The sequence below is a fragment of the Pseudophryne corroboree genome, chromosome 4, assembly GCF_028390025.1.
Source record: "Pseudophryne corroboree isolate aPseCor3 chromosome 4, aPseCor3.hap2, whole genome shotgun sequence".
Lineage (NCBI taxonomy): Eukaryota > Metazoa > Chordata > Amphibia > Anura > Myobatrachidae > Pseudophryne > Pseudophryne corroboree.
The window spans coordinates 810,656,317-810,682,635 of NC_086447.1; the positions used below are offsets into that span (position 1 = coordinate 810,656,317).

General features: G+C 44.7%; 1 protein-coding gene across 2 annotated transcripts in view; it reads right to left on the reverse strand.

Annotated features, from left to right (window-relative positions):
* Positions 1 to 6,686: 6,686 nt before the first annotated feature.
* The window catches only part of SLC1A4 (solute carrier family 1 member 4), a 125,364-nt gene continuing 105,731 nt past the window's right edge, over positions 6,687 to 26,319 (reverse strand). For both annotated transcript variants that reach the window (XM_063918428.1, XM_063918427.1), the window contains 2 exons: positions 14,161 to 14,295; positions 6,687 to 11,851 (listed from right to left, as the gene is read on the reverse strand). In XM_063918428.1, the coding sequence (XP_063774498.1) occupies positions 11,617 to 11,851; positions 14,161 to 14,295 (370 nt within the window). In that variant the 3' untranslated portion in view covers positions 6,687 to 11,616. The remainder of the gene's footprint in view (positions 11,852 to 14,160; positions 14,296 to 26,319) is intronic.

Sequence of the window (26,319 nt, forward strand, 5' to 3'; positions counted from 1 at the left end):
GGGAGGAGAAGGGAAGCGTCCGCCGCTGCTCCTGAGCGTCCAGCAGGTCCGGCGGGGGGGGGGGCGCCCAAATTGAGGTCCTGGTTTCAGCAGGGTAAGTAGGCCGCAACCTGCGTGGCCATGCGAAGAAACGGCCCCTGGCTCTGCAGCACTGTGGCAACCTCAGCGGGGGGCAGGGCCGTAACTAGGTGTGTGCGGAAGGGGCACCGCACATAGCGCTGCAGGGTAGGGGGCGCTGTTGGCAGCACTTCTCAATTACCTGTTTTAATTACTTTCACTTGCTGCTTCCCCCCTTTTTGAAGCCCAACATCTCCTGACCGCCCCTGTCTCCTACCCCCACCACTTCTGTCACTAATACCTATACAACATTCATGAACTTCACTAAAGATTCCTTCTGAGTAGGATGTTTGATTAGAATTCAACAGGTTATAGGTTTGTATCCTGGGTGGGGCAGTATATTGAAATATGTCATGTAATAAAGGTTATTGTAACTGAATAACAACGAGCTCTCAAGTAAAGTGCATGAATGTAATATAAAGAGGATTTGTGTCCAAATCCATTTTCTTGCAGTGGTCTATAAATGTGTGTGTATTATATTCTACAAATATAAAAATGTGGGAAGGGGTATCATAGCATGGACTTTCTACGGGATCAATCTTTTCATGCCCCTTACCCACGAGGCATGCACCTTATGTCCCCATTGGAAAAATGGGGAGGGGGGGGGGCACCAATTCTCTCACTGGCACAGGGCACCAAAAAGTCTAGTTACGGCTCTGGCGGGGGGTGTAAGGCAGCTGGGAACTAGGGCGTGGGAGTGGTAAAATGCGAGCACGGTGGGCAGTTTTGATAGTATAGGAGCAGGAGCCCTGTGAAGCTGTGCCCACTCTCTTCCGTTGCTAGGCCACGGTTTCCCTCCCACCCCAGCCATTCTTATCCTAAAGGAGAAAGCTCCTTGCTCTTACTACAGTTTAGTTTTATGCCGGGCTAATGAAACAGCAGCAAATCAAGAATTTGGGGGGAGATGTATCAAGCCTTCTAAAGTGTGGAGAAGTTGCTCATGTCAACCAAGTTGCTCATGTCAACCAATCAACTTCCTCCTAGCATTTATCAAGTACATTGTGATAGGTAGAATCTGATATTGGTATGGCCATCTTCTCCACCTGTCCTCTTAACGCTTTAGAAGACTCGATACGTCTCCCCCATATTACTCTTATCACTCATAGGTGTAGGGTGATGGACCAGACTCAGCTGCACTTCCCTGGTACACAAAGAAAATGTACTATATTTAGCACAAATGTTATCCTGATTAAATAATAATATGCTAACACTCTCTTTAAACTTTTACTTGAACAGAGATAATGGTCTGTGGGGTCTGTCACAGTAACTTCCCCCACAGATGTTCCTCCTTGCTTGTTAAACATGTGTATTCTCCGTGTTTAGTGACAGACAGAGCAACTATTTGTGTGAGTGGGCAAGAACGTGTTCTGTGTGCATGTGATAGATCCATGTATAGCCATAAGCACATACTCATGAAGGTCTGATTCTGTGTTAAAAGTCCAAATGTGGATGGACCGCGCTCATATCTGCAAACTGTGCATGAAAGCAATTGCAGACAGTGCCATATCATGCATACGCACAGGGGCGGAGACTGAAAGTGAGAACTGATTGATCCGTCTGTTGACAGCTCTCTCATTGCATAGAATGGGCGTTTCCAGGCAGCAACTTGGCGTTACCATGTGGCTACACAGAACAGATCCATCTTGTGGGAATGTCATGGGATCTATTGCATCCCAGTCCTGATAGTGATTGCAGCTTTGGCAGAATAACAGGGGGTCAGAGGGTGGCACGGCCTTCTGCATGCAGACAGATTAATAATCAACATAGGTGGGCAGATAGCTGAATTAGGTAGTAGGCTGGTTGCCGCGCGGTGGCATATCTATAATGGGTGCAGGGGGCCCACACTGCACACCGTGCACCCATTCTATATACTTACTTCCCAGAGTCCAGTCCCGGCAGCTGCAGTGCTGCAAAACCTCCTGGAAAATGGTGCTGCGGCCATTTTCACTCAATTTTGTGCATGAGCAGTAGGGAAATTACTGGTAAAATGGACAACGCACCATTTTCCCAGAGACCTGTGAATGCGCAGTAGACTCTGGCACATCGTCCATGTCTGCTAGTGCTAGAGCAGCACTGTCGGCTAGAGAGGAGGGGAGGGGGCGTGGACATGGGCCCCCTCCTCTCTTGATACGCCCCTGCTGCTACGGCTGTACAGAAAAATGGGCGCAGGTGCACCTGACTTACGGGGTCATTCCGAGTTGATCGCTCGCTAGCTACTTTTTTCAGCGCTGCGATCAGATAGTCGCCGCCTTCAGGGAAGTGTATTTTTGCTTTGCAAGTGTGCGAACGCCTGTGCAGGCGAGCTCTGCAAAAACATTTTGTGCAGTTTCTGAGTAGGTCTGAACTTACTCAGCCCTTGCGATCACTTCAGCCTGTCTGGTCCTGGAATTGACGTCAGACACCCGCCCTGCAAATGCTTGGACACGCCTGCATTTTTCCAAACACTCCCAGAAAACGGTCAGTTGGCACCCATAAACGCCCTCTTCCTATCAATCTCCTTGAGATCGGCTGTACGAATGGATTCGTCGTTAAATCCATCGCTCAGCAATGATCCGCTTTGTACCCGTACGATGCGCCTGCGCATTGCGGTGCATATGCATGCGCAGTAGTGACCTGATCGCTGTGCTGTGAAAAACAGCAGCGTGCGATCAGGTCGGAATGACCCCCCTAGAAACAGGTAATGACTCTCCGACTCAAATAGCTGATAATGGAATAGACAGTGTGTTATAAGGTGCATAGTAAATGACTAATTAAAAAAACAAATGCATAAATCTTTTTTGCCATAGTCCTGGTCTCCATAACACTCCAAAAAGACAGATAAATAGAATTAGGTCAATTATATTGCTATTTTATGTTGTTCTGACAGACATGATAACTTACCCCCTGAATACAGACACTCAGTGGCGCACGCAGGGGGGGGGGGTTCCAAGTTACCCCCCCCCCCATCCCCCCCGATGAACTGGATCTTCTGTTCTTGAGATGGAGACACAGCTGTCTCTGGCTCAGTTAAAAGCCGCGACCGCGGACTCGCTGCACTGCTGCAGCAACAGAGAGCTACCATAGTTCTCTACTATAGACTGTCCGGAGGGGTGAAGGCGGAGCTGCTGGCTGCGCATGCTCAGCCACAACAGCTCCCTCTGTTCTCACACTGCTGCCCGTCTGCCAGCGCCTTGGAGAACGGTATGCACATGCTGTAACTGTGTGTATGTTTGTATTTGTAGTAATTTATGTATGTGTGTATGTGATTGTGTGTGTATATGCTTGTGTATGTATATGTGTGTGTTTGTGTGCATATGTGTGTTTGTATATGGGGGGTAATTCCAAGTTGATCGCAGCAGGAATTTTTTTAGCAGTTGGGCAAAACCATGGCCCTCATTCCGAGTCGTTCGCTCGGCATTTTTCATCGCATCGCAGTGAAATTCCGCTTAGTACGCATGCGCAATATTCGCACTGCGACTGCGCCAAGTAATTTTACAATGGAGATAGTATTTTTACTCACGGCTTTTTCATCGCTCCGGCGATCGTAGTGTGATTGACAGGAAATGGGTGTTACTGGGCGGAAACAGGCCGTTTTATGGGCGTGCGGGAAAAAACGCTACCGTTTCCAGAAAAAACGCAGGAGTGGCCGGGGAAACGGGGGAGTGTCTGGGCGAACGCTGGGTGTGTTTGTGACGTCAAACCAGGAACGACAAGCACTGAACTGATCGCAGATGCCGAGTAAGTCTCGAGTTACTCAGAAACTGCACAGAGATGTCTTATCGCAATATTGCGAATCTTTCGTTCGCAATTTTGATAAGCTAAGATTCACTCCCAGTAGGCGGCGTGTGCAAAGCTGCTAAAAGCAGCTTGCGAGCGAACAACTCGGAATGACCCCCAATATACAGGTATTAACCCCCTGTATATACTAATGCACCAACACAGCCCGGAGCGCCCCCCCGCGCCCCGCACCCACTCCCAGTAGGCGGCGGCTTAGCGTGAGCAACTCTGCTAAAATCGCCTTGCGAGCGATCAACTCGGAATGAGGGCCCATGTGCACTGCAGGAGGGGCAGATATAACATGTGCAGAGAGAGTTAGATTTGGGTGGGGTGTGTTCAATCTGCAATCTAAATTGCAGTGTAAACATAAAGCAGACAGTTTTTACCCTGCACAGAAACAAAATAACCCACCCAAATCTAACTCTCTCTACACGTTATATCTACCCCCCCTGCAGTGCACATGGTTTTGCCCAACTGCTAAAATATGTCCTGCTGCGATCAACTTGGAATTACCCCCATGGTGCAATAGTTCCCTGGGTGGATACTGGCATGCCCTTCCCCCCCACCCCCTTCCCCCGTGCAGTTGAAACCAGGCGGCACTTAGTAGTCTTTGTGAGTAAATTAATGTATTAAAGTACAGAAGGCATAGTGTACTGACGTTTCAATGCCGCGCAGGGCGTTTTTTACAAGGTGCTTTACTCTAGGCTTGAAAAAAAAAAAGCGTTGTGTGGCCTTGAAATGTTGGTACACTATTCACTATGCCTTTTGTACTTTAATACATTAATTTACTGAGTGCCGCCTGGTTACTGCACGGAGGGGGGGCATGCCAGTCTCCACCCAGGGAACCATTGCACCTATTATATAAGGAGGGCACCTCGGTATTGAGCAACATCAACAGTGAGTGCCTACTTTTTGTCGTATATATATATATATATATATATATATATGCACACATACATACATACATACATACATACATACATACTGTACACACATACATATGCCCACACGGAAACCCCCCTCACTAAATCCTGCAGTTGCCCCTGACACTGGCCTGGTTCTGACAGATCACACATAACTTCCCAGACCAGTGAGGTGTAATGGGCTTAAATCTATGTGATTCTGCATCATGCGTACATGAAGGGAAGCCTGTGTCTGACGCATCTCTTGCACCTAGTATGGGGCTGGTGCACGTGCTATTACTAAATTTAAAGGTTGTGGCAGCTGGCATAACATCAGTGGGAGGCATTGCTTTCTGCTAGTAGCATTAGCATAAGGTAGTAAAATGTGACGTTCGTGGCTGCCCACATCTACAGACACTTTGCATGTGACTCATACCCTACAAATGCATGAGGGAGATGGTGGCTGCGTTGGAAGAGGTGGGTCATGGTGCTCTAGTTGGCATTAGGCATGGTGTTTCATTTTATAGATGAAAACCTTTATCCAAAAAATCCAGAAATTCAAACAGTCTGGAAAAATAATCAAACAGCTGAAGTTATGTCCAGGTATGGAAACTTTTATGTATATAATTATAATGTTATAAGGTGCTTATATAGATTGCTTTGTATTTTAGGTTTAGGCCCCTTTTCAAAATATTTGATCATACAAGTACGTGCTTTAGAAACGGCCTATTCAAACATGCTGCGGGTTGGGTATGAAATCCTGGCGTTAGGATACTCACAGTGAAATCCCGACGAATCCCGGTAAGTATTTTAACCCTACCTCTAACCCACCCCTCCCGCAGCCTTTATCTAACCGTCCCCTCCTGCAGCCTAACCCTCCCCCTAATTCCTAACCCCTGTACTTACCTTCCGGCTCTGTTGGGAATCCGCTGTCTGTATTTTGACCGTCAGTATCTTTACCACATCCCTTACACATATATAGTATGTGGATGCATAAACTAAAATGTATACTGTAGCTTTACTTCAGTGAGTAAATAAAGCACTAAAGCCATGACAAAAAGTTTTACATTTATTTAAAGGCAATAATGTTTAATCCTTTGTTGCTACATTGTACTACATTGCTACATTGTTCACACATTATGGAAAAGGGTTTCTTGGACAGCGAAATACAATAAAGCATGCATTACACAATATTATCATACATTTAGCCACAATTAAAGACCATTAAACCTAACACTGAATTTCTAGTTTGGATGAAATATCCTCAGAGTGGGCAGGATGTACTAAGCATTGAAAAGTGATAATTTCACTGTGATAAAGTACCAGCCAATCATCTCCTGTCATTTTTGAAACCCAGCCTGTGACATGGCAGTTGGGAGCTGATTGGCTGGTACTTTATCACAGTGAAATTATCACTTTTCTAAGGTTAGTACATCCTGCCGCCCTGAATCTTGGTTCCCAAAGGTTGCTTCACCGGGGTCCAGCATTCAGACTCCCCGCTGGGTCTCCTGTATTCCTACATGCACCTGCCGCCCCCCCTTCCTCCTGCAGGCAGCCGTCCACCACATACTACTGTATTTGGGATGGGACTGGGAAGGGCAGAGCACAGCAGAGTTAGTGGCAGAAGCACACAAGATAGAGAACCCAGGGGAGCATGAATACTGGACATCACAGAAATAACCTTTGGAGATTAAGCTTTGTTTAGAGTATTCCACCCAATTGTTACTCCATGTGTGAATTTACCCTGGATGGTCACATTGGGGCAGATGTATTAAGCTTGAAGAAGTGATAAAGCAGTGATAAGTGCAAGGTGATAACGCACCAGCCAATCAGTTCCTAACTGTAATTTTACATATTGGAGCTGATTGGCTGGTGCGTTTTCACCTTGCACTTATCACTGCTTTATCACTTCTCCAGGCTTAATACATCTGCCCCATTGTTAGCTATGGCATAAACTTCCTCAAAGGTGATTTCCAGTTTTACAGAGACATATATAGTAGATAGTAAATACATTACATTCATCTGTACAGAAGGAGGAGAATCCTGTTCAATATCGATCAAAACTTCTCATTCTCATTTTTATGACATCCTGGCTTTCTTTTCAACATTTCTGACATAATACACTGTCTTAAACACTTTACAAAAGTTTTTTTTATTAAGTAATATAAGGCATTTTGTGATTAATTAGTCAAGGACACTTTATAGCCTGTACCATTAATATCCAACAATCCGCTCTCCACCTCCTCACGGTCAATCTTTAACCTGAAGCTCAGAAAGAACAAAGGGGCTCATGCACAGTTGGACAAAGTTTACTTAAAAAATACAGGTATAAAATGCAGCTGGTAAAAAAAAAGGCTAATGGGGAGATATATCAAATCTTGGAAAGAGATAATGTGGAGAAAGATAAAGTACCAATCAATCAGCTTCTAAACCATTTTACAGATTGTGCTAGAAAAATGGCAGAAGCTGATTTGGTTGCTATGAGCACCGTTTCCACTTTATCTCTCTCCAAAATTTGATAAAGCTCCCCCTAAATTATGTTTATGTGCCGAATGCATCACAATATGCACCCAGTTCTACAGCAGGCTTACACATGTTACAGGTGTAAGCCAAGTGCATAGGTGCTTAGATTACACCAGTAACAACCTGACAGTGTTAGTAGTAGATAGTAAAGCCACATTACCCAATTTATACACCATATTTTTATGTAAGTGTTTTGTAAATAGGATAGAAAAGTGTCTGCAGTGTTCTTATTAAATGTGAAAGTCACAGGTATCATGTTAAGTACAAATATATACAGAAACAAATACAAAATAAAAGTACAAATTAAATTGAATTAAATAAAATATAAACATCCGTCTTTCCTTTTAAAAATCGAATGGGAATACCTGTATTTATAACTGCTGCAGTTTGCAATTACAGGTAGGTGGCTGTGACTTCATATAAAATAGCAGCTACACTGGTGACTTATGTGTAGCAGGAGCCCAGACACAATTAGCCAATCAGAAGCAGCTGCTGAATATCATCATCATCAATGCCTGTTTTGCAATTGGCGCTGAGCGCTCTCACTAGGAAGCCACATGCGCATGTGTCCTCTTCTGTTTCATTCATAGTTAAATGTACTCAGCACTTTACCACACACCCCTCCCCCATTTCATTTCTCTGAAGGTGGGATTTCATAAGTGCAAGATTCATCCAAATCTGCACCATGGGGGTAATTCCAAGTTGATCGCAGCAGGATTTTTTTTAAGCAATTGGGCAAAACCATGTGCACTGCAGGGGAGGCAGATATAACATGTGCAGAGAGAGTTAGATTTGGGTGTGGTGTGTTCAATCTGCAATCTAATTTGCAGTGTAAAAATAAAGCAGGCAGTATTTACCCTGCACAGGAACAAAATAACCCACCCAAATCTAACTCTCTCTGCACATGTTATATCTGCCTCCCCTGCAGTGCACATGGTTTTGCCCAATTGCTAAAAAAAATCCTGCTGCGATCAACTTGGAATTACCCCCCCTATTTGCACAAACGAACACAAATGCGTCCAGCTCCTATGAGCCGCTTTAGCTCCAAAACAGGCACAGGCAACATGTTGTAAAAACAGGATGGAGATAATCCCCTTTCCGGCTGCTCCACCTCCTCCCTCCCCACAGCCCTTCTCCGCCTGCCTCCTGGGTCTTCCTCTGCCCAGCACCCAGCTACAACCCCTGCAGTGTGTGGCTAGTTACTGTGGGCTGGCCCCTCCTCTGGGACCAGCCCTGCGACACTTCTCACCTCCCCACTTACCCCTCAGCTCCCCTTCATCCTTTCTCTCCCTCCCTTGCGCACCCCCATCCCCAGCTGCCCCTGAGGTGACGACATTCAGCAATTTAGGGGTGCCAAACTGAAATATCTCCCCCAATAAAAACATTGTGGTGCCCCTGGATGACACATCTCTAAGCGTCCACTGTTAGATGGAAAACCCGGGTCACTGGAAGACCCGAGGCTGGTTTGAGCAGCAACGACATGGGAAAATCACGTCCATCCTCGGTGTGAAAGGGGTAAGTGACCTAAACCCATCTCCATCCCTGTGTTCAGAGCCAGGTGTTAGGTGTGAAAGTGGTATAATAGACTGATCCACTGCTATGTATGTCCTCAATGTCATGGATATAAATAACTTTTATTAAATGTGGATAAAACACTTCAGTATTTAAAGGGCATGTACACTTTAGTCAGGGCCGTAACTAGGTGTGTGCGGAAGGGGCACTGCACATAGCGCTGCAAGATAGGGGGCGCTGTTGGTAGCACTTGGAAATTATCTATTTTAATTCCTTTTCACTTGCAGCTTTCTCCCTTTGTGAAACCAAGCATCTCCTGTCCGCCCCTGTCTCCTACCCTGACCCATTCTGTCTCTAATACCAATACAACATTCATGAACTCAACTTGAGATTTCTTTGTTAGTCAGTCACACCGTCCTTTATTACATTTCAAGATGCTGACATACCCGGTATTCAAACCCATTGCCTGTGGCATTGCAGTCAGACAATCTATTAATTGAGCTGTTGGCCTTGGCATAGAAAGCTAGAGAATTTTAAGCTAGAGAATTCTAACTATTTGAAGCTTACCTTGTACTTTGTGAAAAATATTCAGCATTGCAGCTGAGCAGATCTATGTAGTGTGTGGCAGCAAGATTTTGGATGTGTGGCTGTACACTACATAGATCTGCTCAATTGCAATGCTGATTATTTTTTTATACAAAGCACCAGTAGCTTCACATAGTGTTCATAGTTTTAATGTAGGATCAAATAGCTCAATGAGTAGGGTGTGTGATTAGAATTCAACAGGTTAAAGGTTTGAATCCTGGGTATGGCAGTATATTCAATACTGCCATACCCAGGATTTAATAAAGGGTATTGTAACTGAATAACAACGAGCTCTCAAGTTAAGTGCATAAATGTGGTATAAAGAGGATTCTTGTTAAATGTGTGTGTAATATATACTGTATATATAATGTGGGAATGGGCATTATAACATGGGCTTTCTCTTTGTATCAATCTTGTCATGCCCCTTCCCCATGAGGCCTGTACCTTATGCCCCTATGGGAAAAATGAGGAGGGGGGGGGGGCAATTCTCCCTATGGCACAAGGCACCAAAAAGTCTAGTTACGGATCCGGGCGCTACTGTGCGGTGTAATTTGAATAATGGAGACTACTGCGCAGCGGACTATAAATTGGTAATGTGCATGATACACCTTCTCTGCCGTATAGCTGTACCCTCCTGAAAGGGTATAGGACAAGTCATTTATGCACAATGGGGGAAATTTATCATATCTTGGAAAGAGATAAAGTGGAGAAGTTGCTCATAGCAATTAATAAGCTTCTGTAATTTTTCTAGCACAGCCTGTAAAATGAAAAGAGCTGGCTGGGTGGTACTTTATCTCTCTCCAAGATTTAAAATAAAATCTACCTCTCAATCATTGATGCCTGTTTTGTAGTTTAAACCTTTTGAACTAATATTCCAGTGACTGTACTACCCTGTGCTGTATATTGTATTTTTGATTAGTACAGATGGTGTAATGGTTAGCATTACTATCTCACAGCACTGAGATCATGGGTTTGATTAACTGTGTGGAGTTTGTATATTCTTCTTGTGCTTCCGTTGGTTTTCTCCGGGTACTCCACTTTCCTCCCACACGCCAAAAAATATACTAGTAGGTTAATTGGCACATGATAAAAATGAACCCTAGTGTGTAAGTGCGTGCATGTGTTTAGGGCATACTGGGTGGGCCAAGTGGTTCTTATCTTAGCAGACATATAATAAAGTACACTGCAATGTACATACGACTACCTCTTCTTAGAGCCAACAGAGAATGTATCCTTTATCCTTACAGATACATACATCAGGCCCAAAAGGGGAACATTCTGCTAGGGAAGAGACACTAGTGCACTTACGTTATTTTAGGGATTAGAAAGACAGTTGAGATAGATAAAGTACCAACCAATCATCTTCTAATTGTCATTTTATAGGCTGTGTTTAAAAAGTGAGTCAGGGGCTGATTGGTTGATACTTTATCTCTCCACTTTATATTTCTCCCAGGTTTGATACATCTCCCTCACAGCCACATACCTCAGGGATGTCACTAGTTTCTATGGAACTGCCTGGGTGGATAATGGATCTGCCACCAAAATACTGGCCTTCACTATGTGTAGAGCACAGGTCTGCTTTAAAGTACTTACATTTTAATTGTTAGGGTTTATTTTTCAACGTTTTCTAAAATTGGCACATCACAAAAAATTACAATAAACATGTGCCATGTGTTGGCAAGTCTGCCATAACATCTGGAGACTGGCACAATATTGTAGAACATTTTACAAATAAACATAAGAAGACAAAAAACAATTGCCTAAATCCCAGGTCCCATAGTCCATTCATTCTAAACCTTAAATCCTCAGTGATTGCCCACTTAGTTTCTATCTAGATTAATATAGATGAATTATTATTTTACAAGAGACCCAGCAGTTTGCTATAGCTGAGGCATACTAGGGACTTTGGCACCAGTCCCTGTCTCCAGGGTACCTGATAAGTATGTGCTTACACTAGGTGTGACTCTGGTCTCAGCATTACACAACAGTACAGGGATTGGGCATTGAACCATAACTGAAAAAAAAAATCTATACAGGCATTATTATCCTGCTGATGTATTTTAGTGGTTGTCAGCACATATTAATTGTTGAAGGATTCTGAGGAAATATTAAGGAGTCAATAATCTAGACTCTAGCAGCTCATACTGGCAGTGAGCAGTGTCTGGTCTTAAGGACCGACCAGCAGCCTAACCAAAAAACATAGCACAGCATGCATGGCTCATCACAGGACAGATTCCTTTGATTCCGGCATGGCTATGCCCGATGGGTTTGAGATTTGGTCCCTGTGCATTACAAGGGGAGAGGTTTCCTCTTCAGACTTGCAGTTTGGCACAGCCTCAACATAAATATCATTTAGTTCCTGCTGATTCTTTGCTGCTTCCTTTTGGTTGAGATGATGAAGAATTCCTGCACCAAGAGCATCTCCTTCAACATTTACCACCGTAGTGGTCCGATCCCTTTATCAGAATGGAAGAAAGAAGAATAGCTCAGATAAACTGAGTTGAATGCACTTGAAAATAATTTCAGTTCATTCCTGGCTTTTCTATAACAAATTATAGTGAGTTACCATAGTCAGAGATACATTTTACTTTATTTCATGTTTTGCATTTATTTGCTTATTGACATGCAGGGTGTGATTGCAAAATATAATAAAACATTTTCCAGGAAATAGAATTATTGTCTCTCATCTCTGTCTCCTATCTCCCTGTCTCATTTCTGTCACCCTCAATCCCTTGTATTTAATCTGTATTCCTGACTCCCTTTCTGCCTCTCATCTCTGTCCCCCTCACCCCCATTCTCCCTGTCTATCATCTGTCCCTTTCAAGTCTCTCCCTCATCTCTGTCCCCTTCACTCTTTGTTACCTCTCCACTGATCTCTGCCTCCTCATCTCTCCCCCATCTTCTTGTTTCACATCTCTGTCTCCCATACAAATGTGTCTCATTTCTGACCCCCTCAAAAAGTCTTCCAGTCTTTCATCTCTGTCCCCCTGACTCCCTGTTTCTCTTATCTCTCTCCCCTCACCCACTTTCTTTCTATATCACTTCTCTGTCCCTCTCATCCCCACTGGTCTCATGTCTATCCCCTTTGTTGTCTCTTCTCTCATCCCTGCCCACTCCCCATCTTCTTGTCTCTCATCTCTGACTCCCATCTCCCTATGTGTCATTTCTGTCCCCCTCATCTCCATTTCCCTCTATCTCAGCTCAGTCTTCCTCCCCGTCTCTCTTTTATATCCCCCTGTCTTCCCTTCTCCATGTCTCTTTTTCCTGTCCTCCTCACCCCCTGTAACCTATTTTCTCATCTCTGTCACTCTCATCCCTCCTGTGTCTTCTTGTCTCTCATCTCTGTCCTCCGTCTCCATGTCTAATTTATGTCGCCCTCACCACCTGTCTCCCTATATCTTCCCTCACTCAATGCCTCTCTTTAATCCTATCTCTCATCTCTGACCCCCTCACCTCTCTACCTGTCTCTCATCTCTGCTGTCTCCCTCAAACCCTTTCACCTCTTCTCTCATCCCTGCTGCCCTCATTCCTCCCCCATCTTCTTGTCTCTGATCTCTGTTCCCCATCGCCCTCTGTTTTAGTTCTGTCCCTTTTACCCCTCATCTCCCTGTATATCATCTCTGTCCCTCTCACCAATTTCCTGCCTTTCCCTTCTCCCTGTCTCTCATCTCTGTTCACCTCAACCTCTATCTCTCCTACTCTCTAATAAACATATTCCTTAAAAAGGTAAATTAACTTTTTGGATATTTAATGCATATAATAATGACATGTTCAAACTGCGGTTTATGTAATCAGCTGTACTGCATTTGATACAAAACTGTTTTCATTGTCTTTATGACTATAGGAATCAGGGAAATTTCCTGTTATCCTGATGCCTTGGTCTGGGATGGTATCCGGGCTAAAGGTCGACCATGAAAAGGTCGACAATCATTATGTTGACCACTAATAGTCGACAGACATTATGTGGACATGTAAAAGGTCGACAGTGCTTAAGGTCAACAGGTTCAAATGGTCGACACACATATGGTTGACACAGCTTTTTTGTTTTTTTTGCATTGTAATCAACTTTTTCATACTTTACCATTCACGTGAACTACAATTAGGAATAGTAACCTGTGACGAGTGCAGCTATAGCGTTGCAAAATAGGGGACACGGTACACTAATTGGGGTTCCACGTGCTTTGATTGTGAAAACAAAACAAAAAAGATAAAAATGTGTTGACCTTTTATGTTGACCTTTTGACCCTATCTACCTTTCCTACTGTCCACCTTTTGTCATGTTGACCTTTTCATGTGTCAACCTTTTGACCCTGCTGACCTAATGCATGTTGACCATTAGTAGTCGACCTAATGACTATAGACCTTTTTCATGTAGATCTGATGATTCATACCCATCTGGGATATAAGGGAAATTCAACATGTTGCAAATTCTGGATTTGCTTATTCTGATCAAAAAGTGATCGAGATCGGCGAGCCTGAGATTTTTAACATGCTGGATTTTGCTGGTTCGCCAATGGATCGCTGATCATCGATATCCTCGATATGCATCTTCTATTGCCGACAGGCGGATTGGATCGGGGTTGGGGAATCGCCCAGCTGATGTATGGCCCTCATAAAAAATATAACTAAGACTTGTTTTAAAAATTAAGGTGGAATAAATAACATTCGCAAATTCTGCTTATGGTATACTGTTGGAACCCCTGATTGATTACACAATGTGCTGTTACTAACAGGATAAGTAAAACAGCTTTTTATATATACTCACACTATCCAGTCCACTGCAAGTATCAGTGACAAGTCGTTTGTGGGAAGACCGATAGCCTCTAGAATAATCGCTATAGTGAGGACTCCGCCCGCCGGTATTCCAGCTGCACCGACACTTGAAGCTGTAGCTGTTACACTGAAAATGAAAAATGAATAATGGTTACCAGAATGGTGTCATACAGTATTATGCAATATTAGCAATCATTGCATTCACATGACCATTTTTCCTATTTAAAGTCTAGTATACGGCTGGTAGCCGTCGGCTGGTAGTGCTTCCATAGAAGTGCTGACATAAAAGTGTTATTATAATATTAGCGTTATACCTGCGTTAAACCGAAGGAAAACAACAACACATCAAAACTATGCCATATGGACTGCCTTAATGCCTCAAAAGTATGTAATTCATCTTATGCATATTATCTGTCTTTAAAACCAAGAAAAGACAGCCCCAATCTGCTCACTACAGTTCTCTCTTATGCAAACTCATGTATGTTTTTGATGTAATGATTTTCTTGTAATTGGCATTGCATGTGTGGGGAAGTTGTTCAGTTAAACAGTTTATTACTACATGCTTTCTGGTGTTTACCTCCTTTGACCATTTGGCCATTGTGGACAGGTGTACTATATCTTTACATTTAGTGAGGTGTAGTCGTGGTGTAAAGGACAGAGTGTGATTCCTGATTAGTGAAAAAAAACAAAACAAAAAAAAACAAACACTGAACAACATCACCAAACAGGTAATTTCAACTTTAAACTTGACATTTATTTTGTACTGTCTGGACATGGCTACTAATAATAGATGCACAGACAAAATTCTTAAAGCTATGTGTGCAAATGCTAGGAGCTTAGGAGACAAAATTCCAGAGCTAATTGCGATAATGACAAGGGATGACCTGGATATTGTCGCAATTACTGAGTCATGGTGCAATGAGAATCATGACTGGGACATAGCTATACCAGGATACAATTTATTTAGGAAGGATAGAATGGGAAGAATAGGAGGAGGAGTAGCAATGTATGTGAAAAAAAAGCATAAATGCTACTTTAATACAAAATGTTGAGGACAAAACTGAAGCCCTTTGGGTCAACACAGAAACAGGGGAGAAGGACATTATTCGCATTGGGGTGATCTATAGACCACCAGGCCAGGGGCAGGATTTGGACAAGAACCTATTGATGGACATCTCTAAAATGGCTTTAAAGGGAGAAGTCATAATCATGGGAGACTTTAATTTACCTGATGTAAATTGGGAGGAGTCCTTTGCAAGTTCAGCTACAAGTGGCAAATTTTTCAATTCCTTACAGGGAGCATCTCTCAAGCAATTGGTGAGGGAGCCCACTCGCAAAGACTCAATATTAGATTTAATTCTTACAAATGGTGACAGGATATCAGACATATATGTGGGTGAGCACCTGGGATCCAGTGATCATCAAGCAGTATGGTTTAGTATAAAGACAGGATCCAACTCCTGTCACACAAAAACAAAGGTGTTGGATTTTAGAAATGCTTACTTTGCAAAAATGGGGAGATATTTAAGTGATTCATTGGCGGACTGGAGGAACTTGGAAGGGGTGCAGGAGAGGTGGGAAAAACTGAAAAGTGCAATACTAAGGGCAACAGACCTTTGTATCAAAAGGGTTAGGAAAAGCACCAGGAAAAGGAAGCCAGTGTGGTTCACAAAAGAAGTATCAACTAGTGTGAAAGCAAAAAAGATGGCTTTTAGGAAATACAAACAGACTCAAAATAATAATGACAAAGAGGTGCATCTTGACAGACGGAAGGATGCTAAGAAAGTGATCAGACGTGCAAAGGCAGAAGCTGAGGAGAAAGTGGCCCAGTCAGTAGATAAAGGGGGCAAAACTTTTTTTAAGTATATAAATGAAAGGAGAAAATCAAATGGAGGAATAATAAGACTTAAGACAGAGAGTGAGAATTTGGTGGAGGGAGACAAGGCAATTGCAGATCACCTAAATAATTATTTTTGCTCAGTATTTACTACAGAAGGAGAAGGGAAGGGACCAGAGTTAAGTTGCAAGGACATTCATAAAAATAAGGTAGATGAAAGTACATTTACAGAGGAGAAGGTCCTAACTGAACTTTCAAAACTAAAAGTGGATAAATCAATGGGGCCAGATGGGATACACCCAAGGATACTAAAAGAGCTAAAAGATGTGCTGGTGGCGCCATTAACAGAATTATTTAACCAGTCACTAAATACAGGTGCCATTCCAGAGGACTGGAAAAGAGCAAACGTAGTTCCACTGTACAAAAGTGGAAGCAAGGAAGAAGCAAGTAACTACAGACCAGTAAGCCTTACATCAGTAGTAGGGAAAGTAATGGAAAAACTACTAAAAGAAAGAGTTGTGGAATATCTTAAATCAAACAACTTACAGGATTCAAAACAGCATGGATTTACTGGTGGGAGATCATGCCAAACAAATCTTATTGACTTTTTTGACTCTGTGATGAAAATAATAGATCAAGGGGGAGCTATAGATGTAGCATATCTAGACTTTAGTAAGGCATTTAACACTGTCCCACATCGCAGACTGCTAAATAAACTTGAAAGTGTTGAGTTGGATTATAAAATAGTTAAATCGATAAGAAACTGGTTGCAGGATAGGAAACAGACAGTTGTAGTAAATGGAGTGCAATCTATGGAGGAAATGTTACCAGTGGAATACCCTAGGGATCTGTACTCGGACCAGTTATCTTTAATATCTTTGTTGGTGACATTGCAAATGGTATTGAAGGGAAAGTATGCCTTTTTGCAGATGATACAAAGATATGCAACAGGGTAGACACACCAGGAGGGGTAAAACAAATGATTGATGACCTAGCTAGACTTGAAAAATGGTCAAGAACATGGCAACTACAGTTTAATGCTAAAAAAAATAAGAATTTACTCACCGGTAATTCTATTTCTCGTAGTCCGTAGTGGATGCTGGGAACTCCGTTAGGACCATGGGGAATAGACGGGCTCCGCAGGAGACTGGGCACTCTAAAGAAAAGATTAGGTACTATCTGGTGTGCACTGGCTCCTCCCTCTATGCCCCTCCTCCAGACCTCAGTTAGGGAAACTGTGCCCGGAAGAGCTGACATTACAAGGAAAGGATTTTGGAATCCAGGGTAAGACTCATACCAGCCACACCAATCACACCGTACAACTTGTGATAACCTTACCCAGTTAACAGTATGAACAACAACTGAGCCTCACTCAACGGATGGCTCATAACAATAACCCTTATTTAAGCAATAACTATATACACGTATTGCAGAAAGTCCGCACTTGGGACGGGCGCCCAGCATCCACTACGGACTACGAGAAATAGAATTACCGGTAAGTAAATTCTTATTTTCTCTGACGTCCTAGTGGATGCTGGGAACTCCGTAAGGACCATGAGGATTATACCAAAGCTCCCAAACGGGCGGGAGAGTGCGGATGACTCTGCAGCACCGAATGAGCAAACACAAGGTCCTCCTCAGCCAGGGTATCAAACTTGTAGAACTTTGCAAATGTGTTTGAACCCGACCAAGTAGCCGCTCGGCAAAGCTGTAAAGCCGAGACCCCTCGGGCAGCCGCCCAAGAAGAGCCCACCTTCCTTGTGGAATGGGCTTTTACTGATTTTGGATGCGGCAATCCAGCCGCAGAATGAGCTAGCTGAATCGTGCTACAGATCCAGCGCGCAATAGTTTGCTTTGAAGCAGAGCACCCAGCTTGTTGGGTGCATGCAGGATAAACAGCGAGTCAGTCTTCCTGACTCAAGCCATTCTGGAAACATATATTTTCAAAGCCCTGACTACGTCCAGTAACTTGGAGTCCTCCAAGTCCCGAGTAGCCGCAGGCACCACAATAGGTTGGTTCAAATGAAACGATGATACCACCTTTGGTAGAAATTGGGGACGAGTCCTCAATTCTGCCCTGTCCATATGGAAAATCAGATATGGGCTTTTACATGACAAAGCCGCCAATTCCGACACACGCCTAGCCGAAGCTAAGGCCAACAGCATGACCACTGTCCACGTGAGATACTTTAGTTCCACGGTCCTAAGTGGCTCAAACCAGTGGGATTTCAGGAAATCCAACACAACGTTAAGATCCCAGGGTGCCACTGGTGGCACAAAAGGGGGCTGAATATGCAGCACTCCCTTAACAAACGTCTGAACCTCAGGCAGTGAAGCCAGTTCTTTTTGAAAGAAAATGGAGAGGGCCGAAATCTGGACCTTTATGGACCCCAATTTTAGGCCCATAGTCACCCCTGACTGTAGGAAGTGCAGGAAACGACCCAGCTGGAATTCCTCTGTAGGGGCCTTCCTGGCCTCACACCAAGCAACATATTTTCGCCATATACGGTGATAATGCTTTGCTGTCACGTCTTTCCTAGCCTTTATCAGCGTAGGAATAACTTCATCCGGAATGCCTTTTTCCGCTAGGATCCGGCGTTCAACCGCCATGCCGTCAAATGCAGCCGCAGTAAGTCTTGGAACAGACAGGGCCCTTGTTGCAGCAGGTCCTGTCTGAGAGGCAGAGGCCATGGGTCCTCTGTGCGCATTTCTTGCAGTTCCGGGTACCAAGTCCTTCTTGGCCAGTCCGGAACAATGAGTATTGTTCTTATTCCTCTCTTTCTTACTATTCTCAGTACCTTGGGTATGAGAGGAAGAGGAGGAAACACATATACCGACTGGTACACCCACGGTGTCACTAGGGCGTCCACAGCTATCGCCTGAGGGTCCCTTGACCTGGCGCAATATCTTTTTAGCTTTTTGTTGAGGCGGGACGCCATCATGTCCACCTGTGGCAGTTCCCATCGGTTTGCAATCAGTTGGAAGACTTCTTGATGAAGTCCCCACTCTCCCGGGTGGAGGTCGTGTCTGCTGAGGAAGTCTGCTTCCCAGTTGTCCACTCCCGGAATGAACACTGCTGACAGTGCTTGCACGTGATTCTCCGCCCATCGAAGAATCTTTGTGGCTTCCGCCATTGCCATCCTGCTTCTTGTGCCGCCCTGGCGGTTTACATGGGCGACCGCCGTGATGTTGTCTGACTGAATCAGCACTGGCCGGTTTCGAAGCAGGGGCTCTGCTTGACTCAGGGCATTGTATATGGCCCTTAATTCCAGTATATTTATGTGTAGAGAAGTCTCCAGACTTGACCACAGCCCTTGGAAGTTTCTTCCCTGAGTGACTGCCCCCCATCCTCGGAGGCTTGCATCCGTGGTCACCAGGACCCAGTCTTGTATGCCGAACTTGCGGCCCTCGAGAAGGTGAGCACTCTGCAGCCACCACAGAAGAGACACCCTGGCCCTCGGGGACAGGGTGATCAGCCGATGCATCTGAAGATGCGATCCGGACCACTTGTCCAACAGATCCCACTGAAAGATCCTCGCATGGAACCTGCCGAAGGGAATGGCTTCGTATGAAGCCACCATCTTTCCCAGGACTCGCGTGAAGTGATGCACCGATACCTGTTTTGGTTTCAGGAGGTCCCTGACCAGAGATGCTAATTCCTGGGCCTTCTCCACCGGGAGAAACACCTTCTTCTGTTCTGTGTCCAGAATCATGCCCAGGAAAAGCAGACGTGTCGTAGGAATCAGCTGCGACTTTGGGACATTCAGAATCCAGCCGTGCTGTTGCAACACTTCCTGAGAGAGTGCTACGCTGATCAACAACTGCTCCCTGGACCTCGCCTTTATGAGGAGATCGTCCATCCTGTACCACAAATCTGAGGTACTCCTGGTGAGGTGAGTAAATGGGGACATGCAAGTAAGCATCTTTGATGTCCAGCGACACCATAAAATCCCCCTCTTCCAGGCTTGCAATAACCGCTCTGAGCGATTCCATTTTTAACCTGAATTTCTTTATATAAGTGTTCAAGGATTTTAAATTCAGAATGGGTCTCACCGAACCGTCCGGTTTCGATACCACAAACATTGTGGAATAGTAACCCCTTCCCTGTTGAAGGAGGGGGACCCTGACAATCACTTGCTGGAGGTACAGCTTGTGAATTGCCGCCAGCACTACCTCCCTTTCCATGGGGGAAGCTGGCAAGGCTGATTTGAGGTAACGGCGGGGGAAAGTCGCTTCGAATTCCAGCTTGTATCCCTGAGATACAATTTGTATAGCCCAGAGATCCACCTGTGAGCGAACCCACTGTTTGCTGAAGTTTCGGAGACGCGCCCCCACCGCACCTGGCTCCGCCTGTGGAGCCCCAACGTCATGCGGTGGACTTAGTGGAAGCAGGGGAGGACTTTTGTTCCTGGGAGCTGGCTGCATGGTGCAGCTTCTTACCTCTACCCCTGCCTCTGGCAAGAAAGGATGCGCCCCTGACTCTCTTGCCTTTCTGGGAACGAAAGGACTGCATTTGATGATACGGTGCTTTCTTAGGCTGTGAGGAAACCTGAGGCAAGAAAGTCGACTTTCCAGCTGTCGCTGTAGACACGAGGTCCGACAGACCGTCCCCAAACAATTCCTCACCCTTATAAGGCAAAACCTCCATGCGTTTTTTAGAATCAGCATCTCCTGTCCATTGCCGAGTCCATAAGACCCTCCTGGCAGAAATGGACATAGCATTAATTCTAGAGCCCAGCAGGCAAATGTCCCTCTGAGCATCCCGCATATATAAGACGACGTCTTTGATATGGCCCAGGGTTAGCAAAACAGTATCTCTGTTGAGGGAATCTATGTCGTCTAACAGAGTATCTGTCCACGCTGCTACAGCACTACACATCCAGGCTGAAGCAATAGCAGGTCTCAGTAGAGTACCAGAGTGTGTATACACTGACTTCAGGATAGCTTCCTGCTTTCTATCCGCAGGCTCCTTTAGGGCGGCCGTATCCTGAGACGGCAGGGCCACCTTTTTAGATAAGCGTGTCAGCGCCTTGTCCACCCTAGGGGATGTTTCCCAACGTAACCTGTCCGTTGGCGGGAAAGGGTACGCCATCAGTAACCTCTTAGAAATCACTAATTTCTTATCAGGGGAACTCCACGCTTCTTCACACAATTCATTTAATTCATCAGATGGGGGAAAAGTCACTGGCTGCTTTTTCTCCCCAAACATATAAACCCTCTTGGTATTAACAGGGTTAATCTCAGAAATGTGTAATACATCTTTCATTGCAACAATCATGTATCGGATGGCCTTGGTAATTTTAGACTGTAAATGTGCCTCATCATCGTCGACACTGGAGTCGGACTCCGTGTCGACATCTGTGTCAACCATCTGAGATAGAGGGCGTTTATGAGCCCCTGACGGTTTCTGAGTCGCCTGGGCAGGCGCGGGCTGAGACCCCGGCTGTCCCAAGGCTGCAGCGTCATCAAACCTTTTATGTAAGGAGTTTACATTGTCATTTAAGACCTTCCACATATCCATCCAATCAGGTGTCGCCCCCTGTTGGGGGCGACACCACACTTATCTGCCCTTGCTCCGCCTCCACGTAACCTTCCTCATCAAACATGTCGACACAGCCGTACCGACACACCGCACACACACAGGGAATGCTCAGACTGAGGACAGGACCCCACAAAGTCCTTTGGGGAGACAGAGAGAGAGTATGCCAGCACACACCACAGCGCTATATAACACAGGGATTTTCACTGACAATAAGTGATTTACCCAATAGCTGCTTTATAAGTCTTATTTGCGCCTAAATTTATGTGCCCCCCCTCTCTTTTTAACCCGTCTTGTACCTGGATACTGCAGGGGAGAGCCTGGGGAGCTGCTTCCAGCGGAGCTGTGAAGAAAAAATGGCGCTGGTGTGCTGAGGAAGAAGGCCCCGCCCCCTCAGTGGCGGGCTTCTGTCCCGCTTTCTGTGTAAAAAAATGGCGGGGTTTTTTACATATATACAGTGCCAGACTGTATATATGTATTTTTATGCCAAAAGGTACCACAATTGCAGCCCAGGGCGCCCCCCCCCCCCCAGCGCCCTGCACCCTACAGTGACCGGAGTGTGTAAGTGTGCTGGGAGCAATGGCGCACAGCTGCGGTGCTGTGCGCTACCTTAACGAAGACAGGAGTCTTCAGCCGCCGATTTCGTCGTCTTCAAGCTTCTGTTCTTCTGGCTCTGCGAGGGGGACGGCGGCGCAGCTCCGGGAACGGACGATCGAGGACAGGTGCCTGTGTTCGAACCCTCTGGAGCTAATGGTGTCCAGTAGCCTAAGAAGCACAAGCTAGCTGCAAGCAGGTAGGTTTGCTTCTCTCCCCTTAGTCCCACGTAGCAGTGAGTCTGTTGCCAGCAGAAGCTCACTGAAAATAAAAAACCTAACAAATACTTTCTTTACTAGCAAGCTCAGGAGAGCCCACTAGGAGCACCCAGCTCTGGCCGGGCACAGATTCTAACTGAGGTCTGGAGGAGGGGCATAGAGGGAGGAGCCAGTGCACACCAGATAGTACCTAATCTTTTCTTTAGAGTGCCCAGTCTCCTGTGGAGCCCGTCTATTCCCTATGGTCCTTACGGAGTTCCCAGCATCCACTAGGACGTCAGAGAAATGCAAAATCATGCACTTGGGTCTCAAAAACCCAAAGGCTAAATATAGTATCAAGGGTACTATAATGGAAACTACTGAGGAGGAAAGGGATTAGGAGTCACTATTTCAAGTGACTTAAAGGCAGGAAAGCAATGCAACAAAGCAATGAGAAAGGCAAGTCAGATGCTTGGTTGCATAGGAAGAGGAATTAGTAGCAGGAAAAGAGAAGTAATTATGCCACTGTATAGGTCATTGGTGCGGCCTCATCTGGAATACTGTGTCCAGTTCTGGAGACCATATCTCCAGAAGGATATAAATACATTAGAGAGTGTACAAAGAAGGGCAACTAAAATGGTGCATGGACTACATCACAAAACTTACCCGGAAAGGCTAAAAGATCTTAACATGTATAGTATGGAGGAGAGAAGGGAAAGGGGGGACATGATAGAAACCTTCAAATATATCAAAGGTTTTAACAAAGTTCAGGAGGGAAACATTCTTCAAAGGAAGAGGCATATTAGAACTCGAGGACATACACTGAAACTGGAGGGAGGCAGGTTCAGGGGAAATTTAAGGAAAAATTACTTCACAGAAAGGGTAGTGGATAAGTGGAATAGCCTCCCATCAGAGGTGGTAGAGGCTAAGACTGTAGAGCAATTTAAACATGCTTGGGATAGGCATATGAATATCCTTACAAAGAATTAAGGTTCGAAAAGGGTTGAGATTACCTAAAGAATAAAAAGTAAAAGGGGCAGACTAGATGGGCCAAGTGGTTCTTATCTGCCGTTAAATTCTATGTTTCTATGCATATTTGCAAATATCGCCCTATAAGCTAGAACCAACTAAAAGGTCATAGCTACTGTTTTGCAGAATCTCCATTTACTACAGATCATTAAGGTCATTTTCAAAAGTGCAGAGCAGACAGGTACAGTACGCAGAGCTTTATTACCTGCAGAGTGACTATTTAACTGCGTAGCATATTCATAGGCGAATGTCCACACCCTTTTTAAGTCATCCCATTATTAGTTTCACCTACTGTATGTTGTTTTTCCGCCAAAACACACCTTAGCCTAATTTATGTACTACAATAGGGAGGATGTTGGCGCTGTTTTTGTTACGAGTCTCTTGCGTGTTTGAATGTTTTTATTACATTTTAAGCTTGTAAATGTTTCCTTCTTACCTCTACTCAATCTTGTTTTATTACCATGTTTGTTACCAATGGAAAAACAGTATCCTGGCACTACATAAATAAATGTTAATTAAAATAAGGACAAACATTACATTTACTTTACAATTACTTTTATATATTCAAACTGTAGGAAGACACCTAGAGGTATATTTTGTATAGTGTGGGTTTATAGAAGTGGAGATGTTGCCTATAGCGATTATCTTCTGGGTGCTAGATAAATGATAAGTAGAATCTGATTGGTTGCTATAGGCAAAATCTCCACTTTTATAAATCTGTACTTTAGTAAATATGGGGTCTATTCATGAAGCAGTGAAAACAGTGGAGAAACAGACCAGTGGAGAAGTTGCCAATGGCAGCCAATCAGCATCTACCTTCCATTTTACAGAATGTACTTGATAAAGGCTTCCTTCAAAGCTGATTGGTTGCTATGGGCAACTTCTCCACTGCGCGTCATATCTGTCAAACTGTCCCAATTTCAGTTGTAAGATGGCGGGGCTGTCGAAAACCTGGTCACACATTGAGGTGCATAGTGTGACCAGGTTTCTGCGTCTAAAGGGCACATCAGAAGCTGAACATCATCGCCAACTTGTCAAAGTGTACAGTGATAACGTCCAGGCCGGGCGACAGGGGGGGTCTAAGGGGACACCCGTACGGGGCCCCGAAGTTCAGGGGGGGCCCTAAGGTCAAGGGCACAAAATATGTGGGGTTGCAGTGACTAAAAATGCTGCTGAAAACGGCCCTCAAATTAATCAATTACAAGGCTGCAGCAACCCAAAACCTCCCCCACCACCGTTTACCCAGTCACTTGGTCCGGTCCTCACCGAGACGCCGTCACTTCGCACCAAACCGTCTGTCCCTGCCGCCGCTGATGACGAAGAGCCGGGCTGCATACAGGAGCCGCCTGCAGCTCCACTGCACCCTACAGAGTCCTGACCCTGGCTGTGGTGAGTGTATGCATGCTGCGGTAGTGGATAGGGCACCGCGGCATGTAAAAAAAAAAGAAGGAGAGTGCCGATATATATATATATATATATATATATACATATATATATATGCAGGTTGAGTATCCCATATCCAAATATTCCGAAACACGGAATATTCCGAAATACGGACTTTTTTGAGTGAGAGTGAGATAATGAAAACTTTGTTTTTTGATGGCTCAATGTACACAAACTTTGTTTAATACACAAAGTTATTACAAATATTGTATTAAATGACCTTCAGGCTGTGTGTATAAGGTGTATATGAAACATAAATGACTTGTGTGAATGTAGATACACTTTGTTCAATGCACAGTCACAAAAAATATTGGCTAAAATGACCTTCAGGCTGTGTGTATAAGGTATATATGTAATATAAATGCATTCTGTACGTGGGGCGGTATACGGCGGTATGGTATACCGCCACTTCTTCCACTGACCCGGAAATTAAGTGCAGCAGGAGGCGAGGGAAGTGGCCATCCTGCTGCACATGTTGCTCCCGTCCCTGCTCGGAGGCCGGCGGTTGTGTAGAACACTGTACTCGCTCACAGCCGCTCACCGCCGCTGCCCAATGCTCACCGCCGCCAGCCACCAGCCACAACAAATGAATCAGGTAATGTTCCCCTGCTCTCACCCTCTCTCCCTGTCGTTACTGTCCCTACTGTCACTCTCTCTCTCCCTGCTGTCACTGTCGTCACTCTCTCTCCCTGTCGTCACTCTCTCTCTCCCTGTCGTCACTCTCTCTCTCCCTGTCGTCACTCTGACTGTCCCTGCTGTCACAATTTCAGCTCATTCAGTGTGCTACAATGTGATTTTCGGCTCATTCAGTGTGCTACAATGTGAATTTCGACTCATTCAGTGTACTACAATGTGAATTTCGACTCATTCAGTGTACTACAATGTGAATTTCGACTCATTCAGTGTACTACAATGTAAATTTCGGCTCATTCAGTGTGGTATAATGTGAATTTCGACTCATTCAGTGTACTACAATGTGAATTTCGGCTCATTCAGTGTGCTACAGTGTGCATTTCGGCTCATTCAGTGTACTACAATGTAAATTTCGGCTCATTCAGTGTGCTACAATGTGAATTTCGACTCATTCAGTGTACTACAATGTGAATTTCGGCTCATTCAGTGTGCTATAATGTGAATTTCGGCTCATTCAGTGTTCTATAATGTGAATTTCGGCTCGTACCGTGTGCTATAATGTGAATTTCGGCTCGTACCGTGTGCTATAATGTGAATTTCGGCTCGTACCGTGTGCTATAAGGTGAAAGGGACACCAGTACTAGACAGTATAAGGGGTTCTACTACAGTGGACATGCCCCCTTTGGGTGACCATGCCCCCTTTTCATAATTGCGTACTTGACTTTTGCATACCCCCACTTCAAAATTTCCACTTCGACCACTGTATATCTATCTATCTATCTATCTATCTATCTATCTATCTATCTATCTATCTATCTATCTATCTATCTATCTATCTATCTATCATGGTGTGAACAGCTCTGTATATTGTTAGTGGAT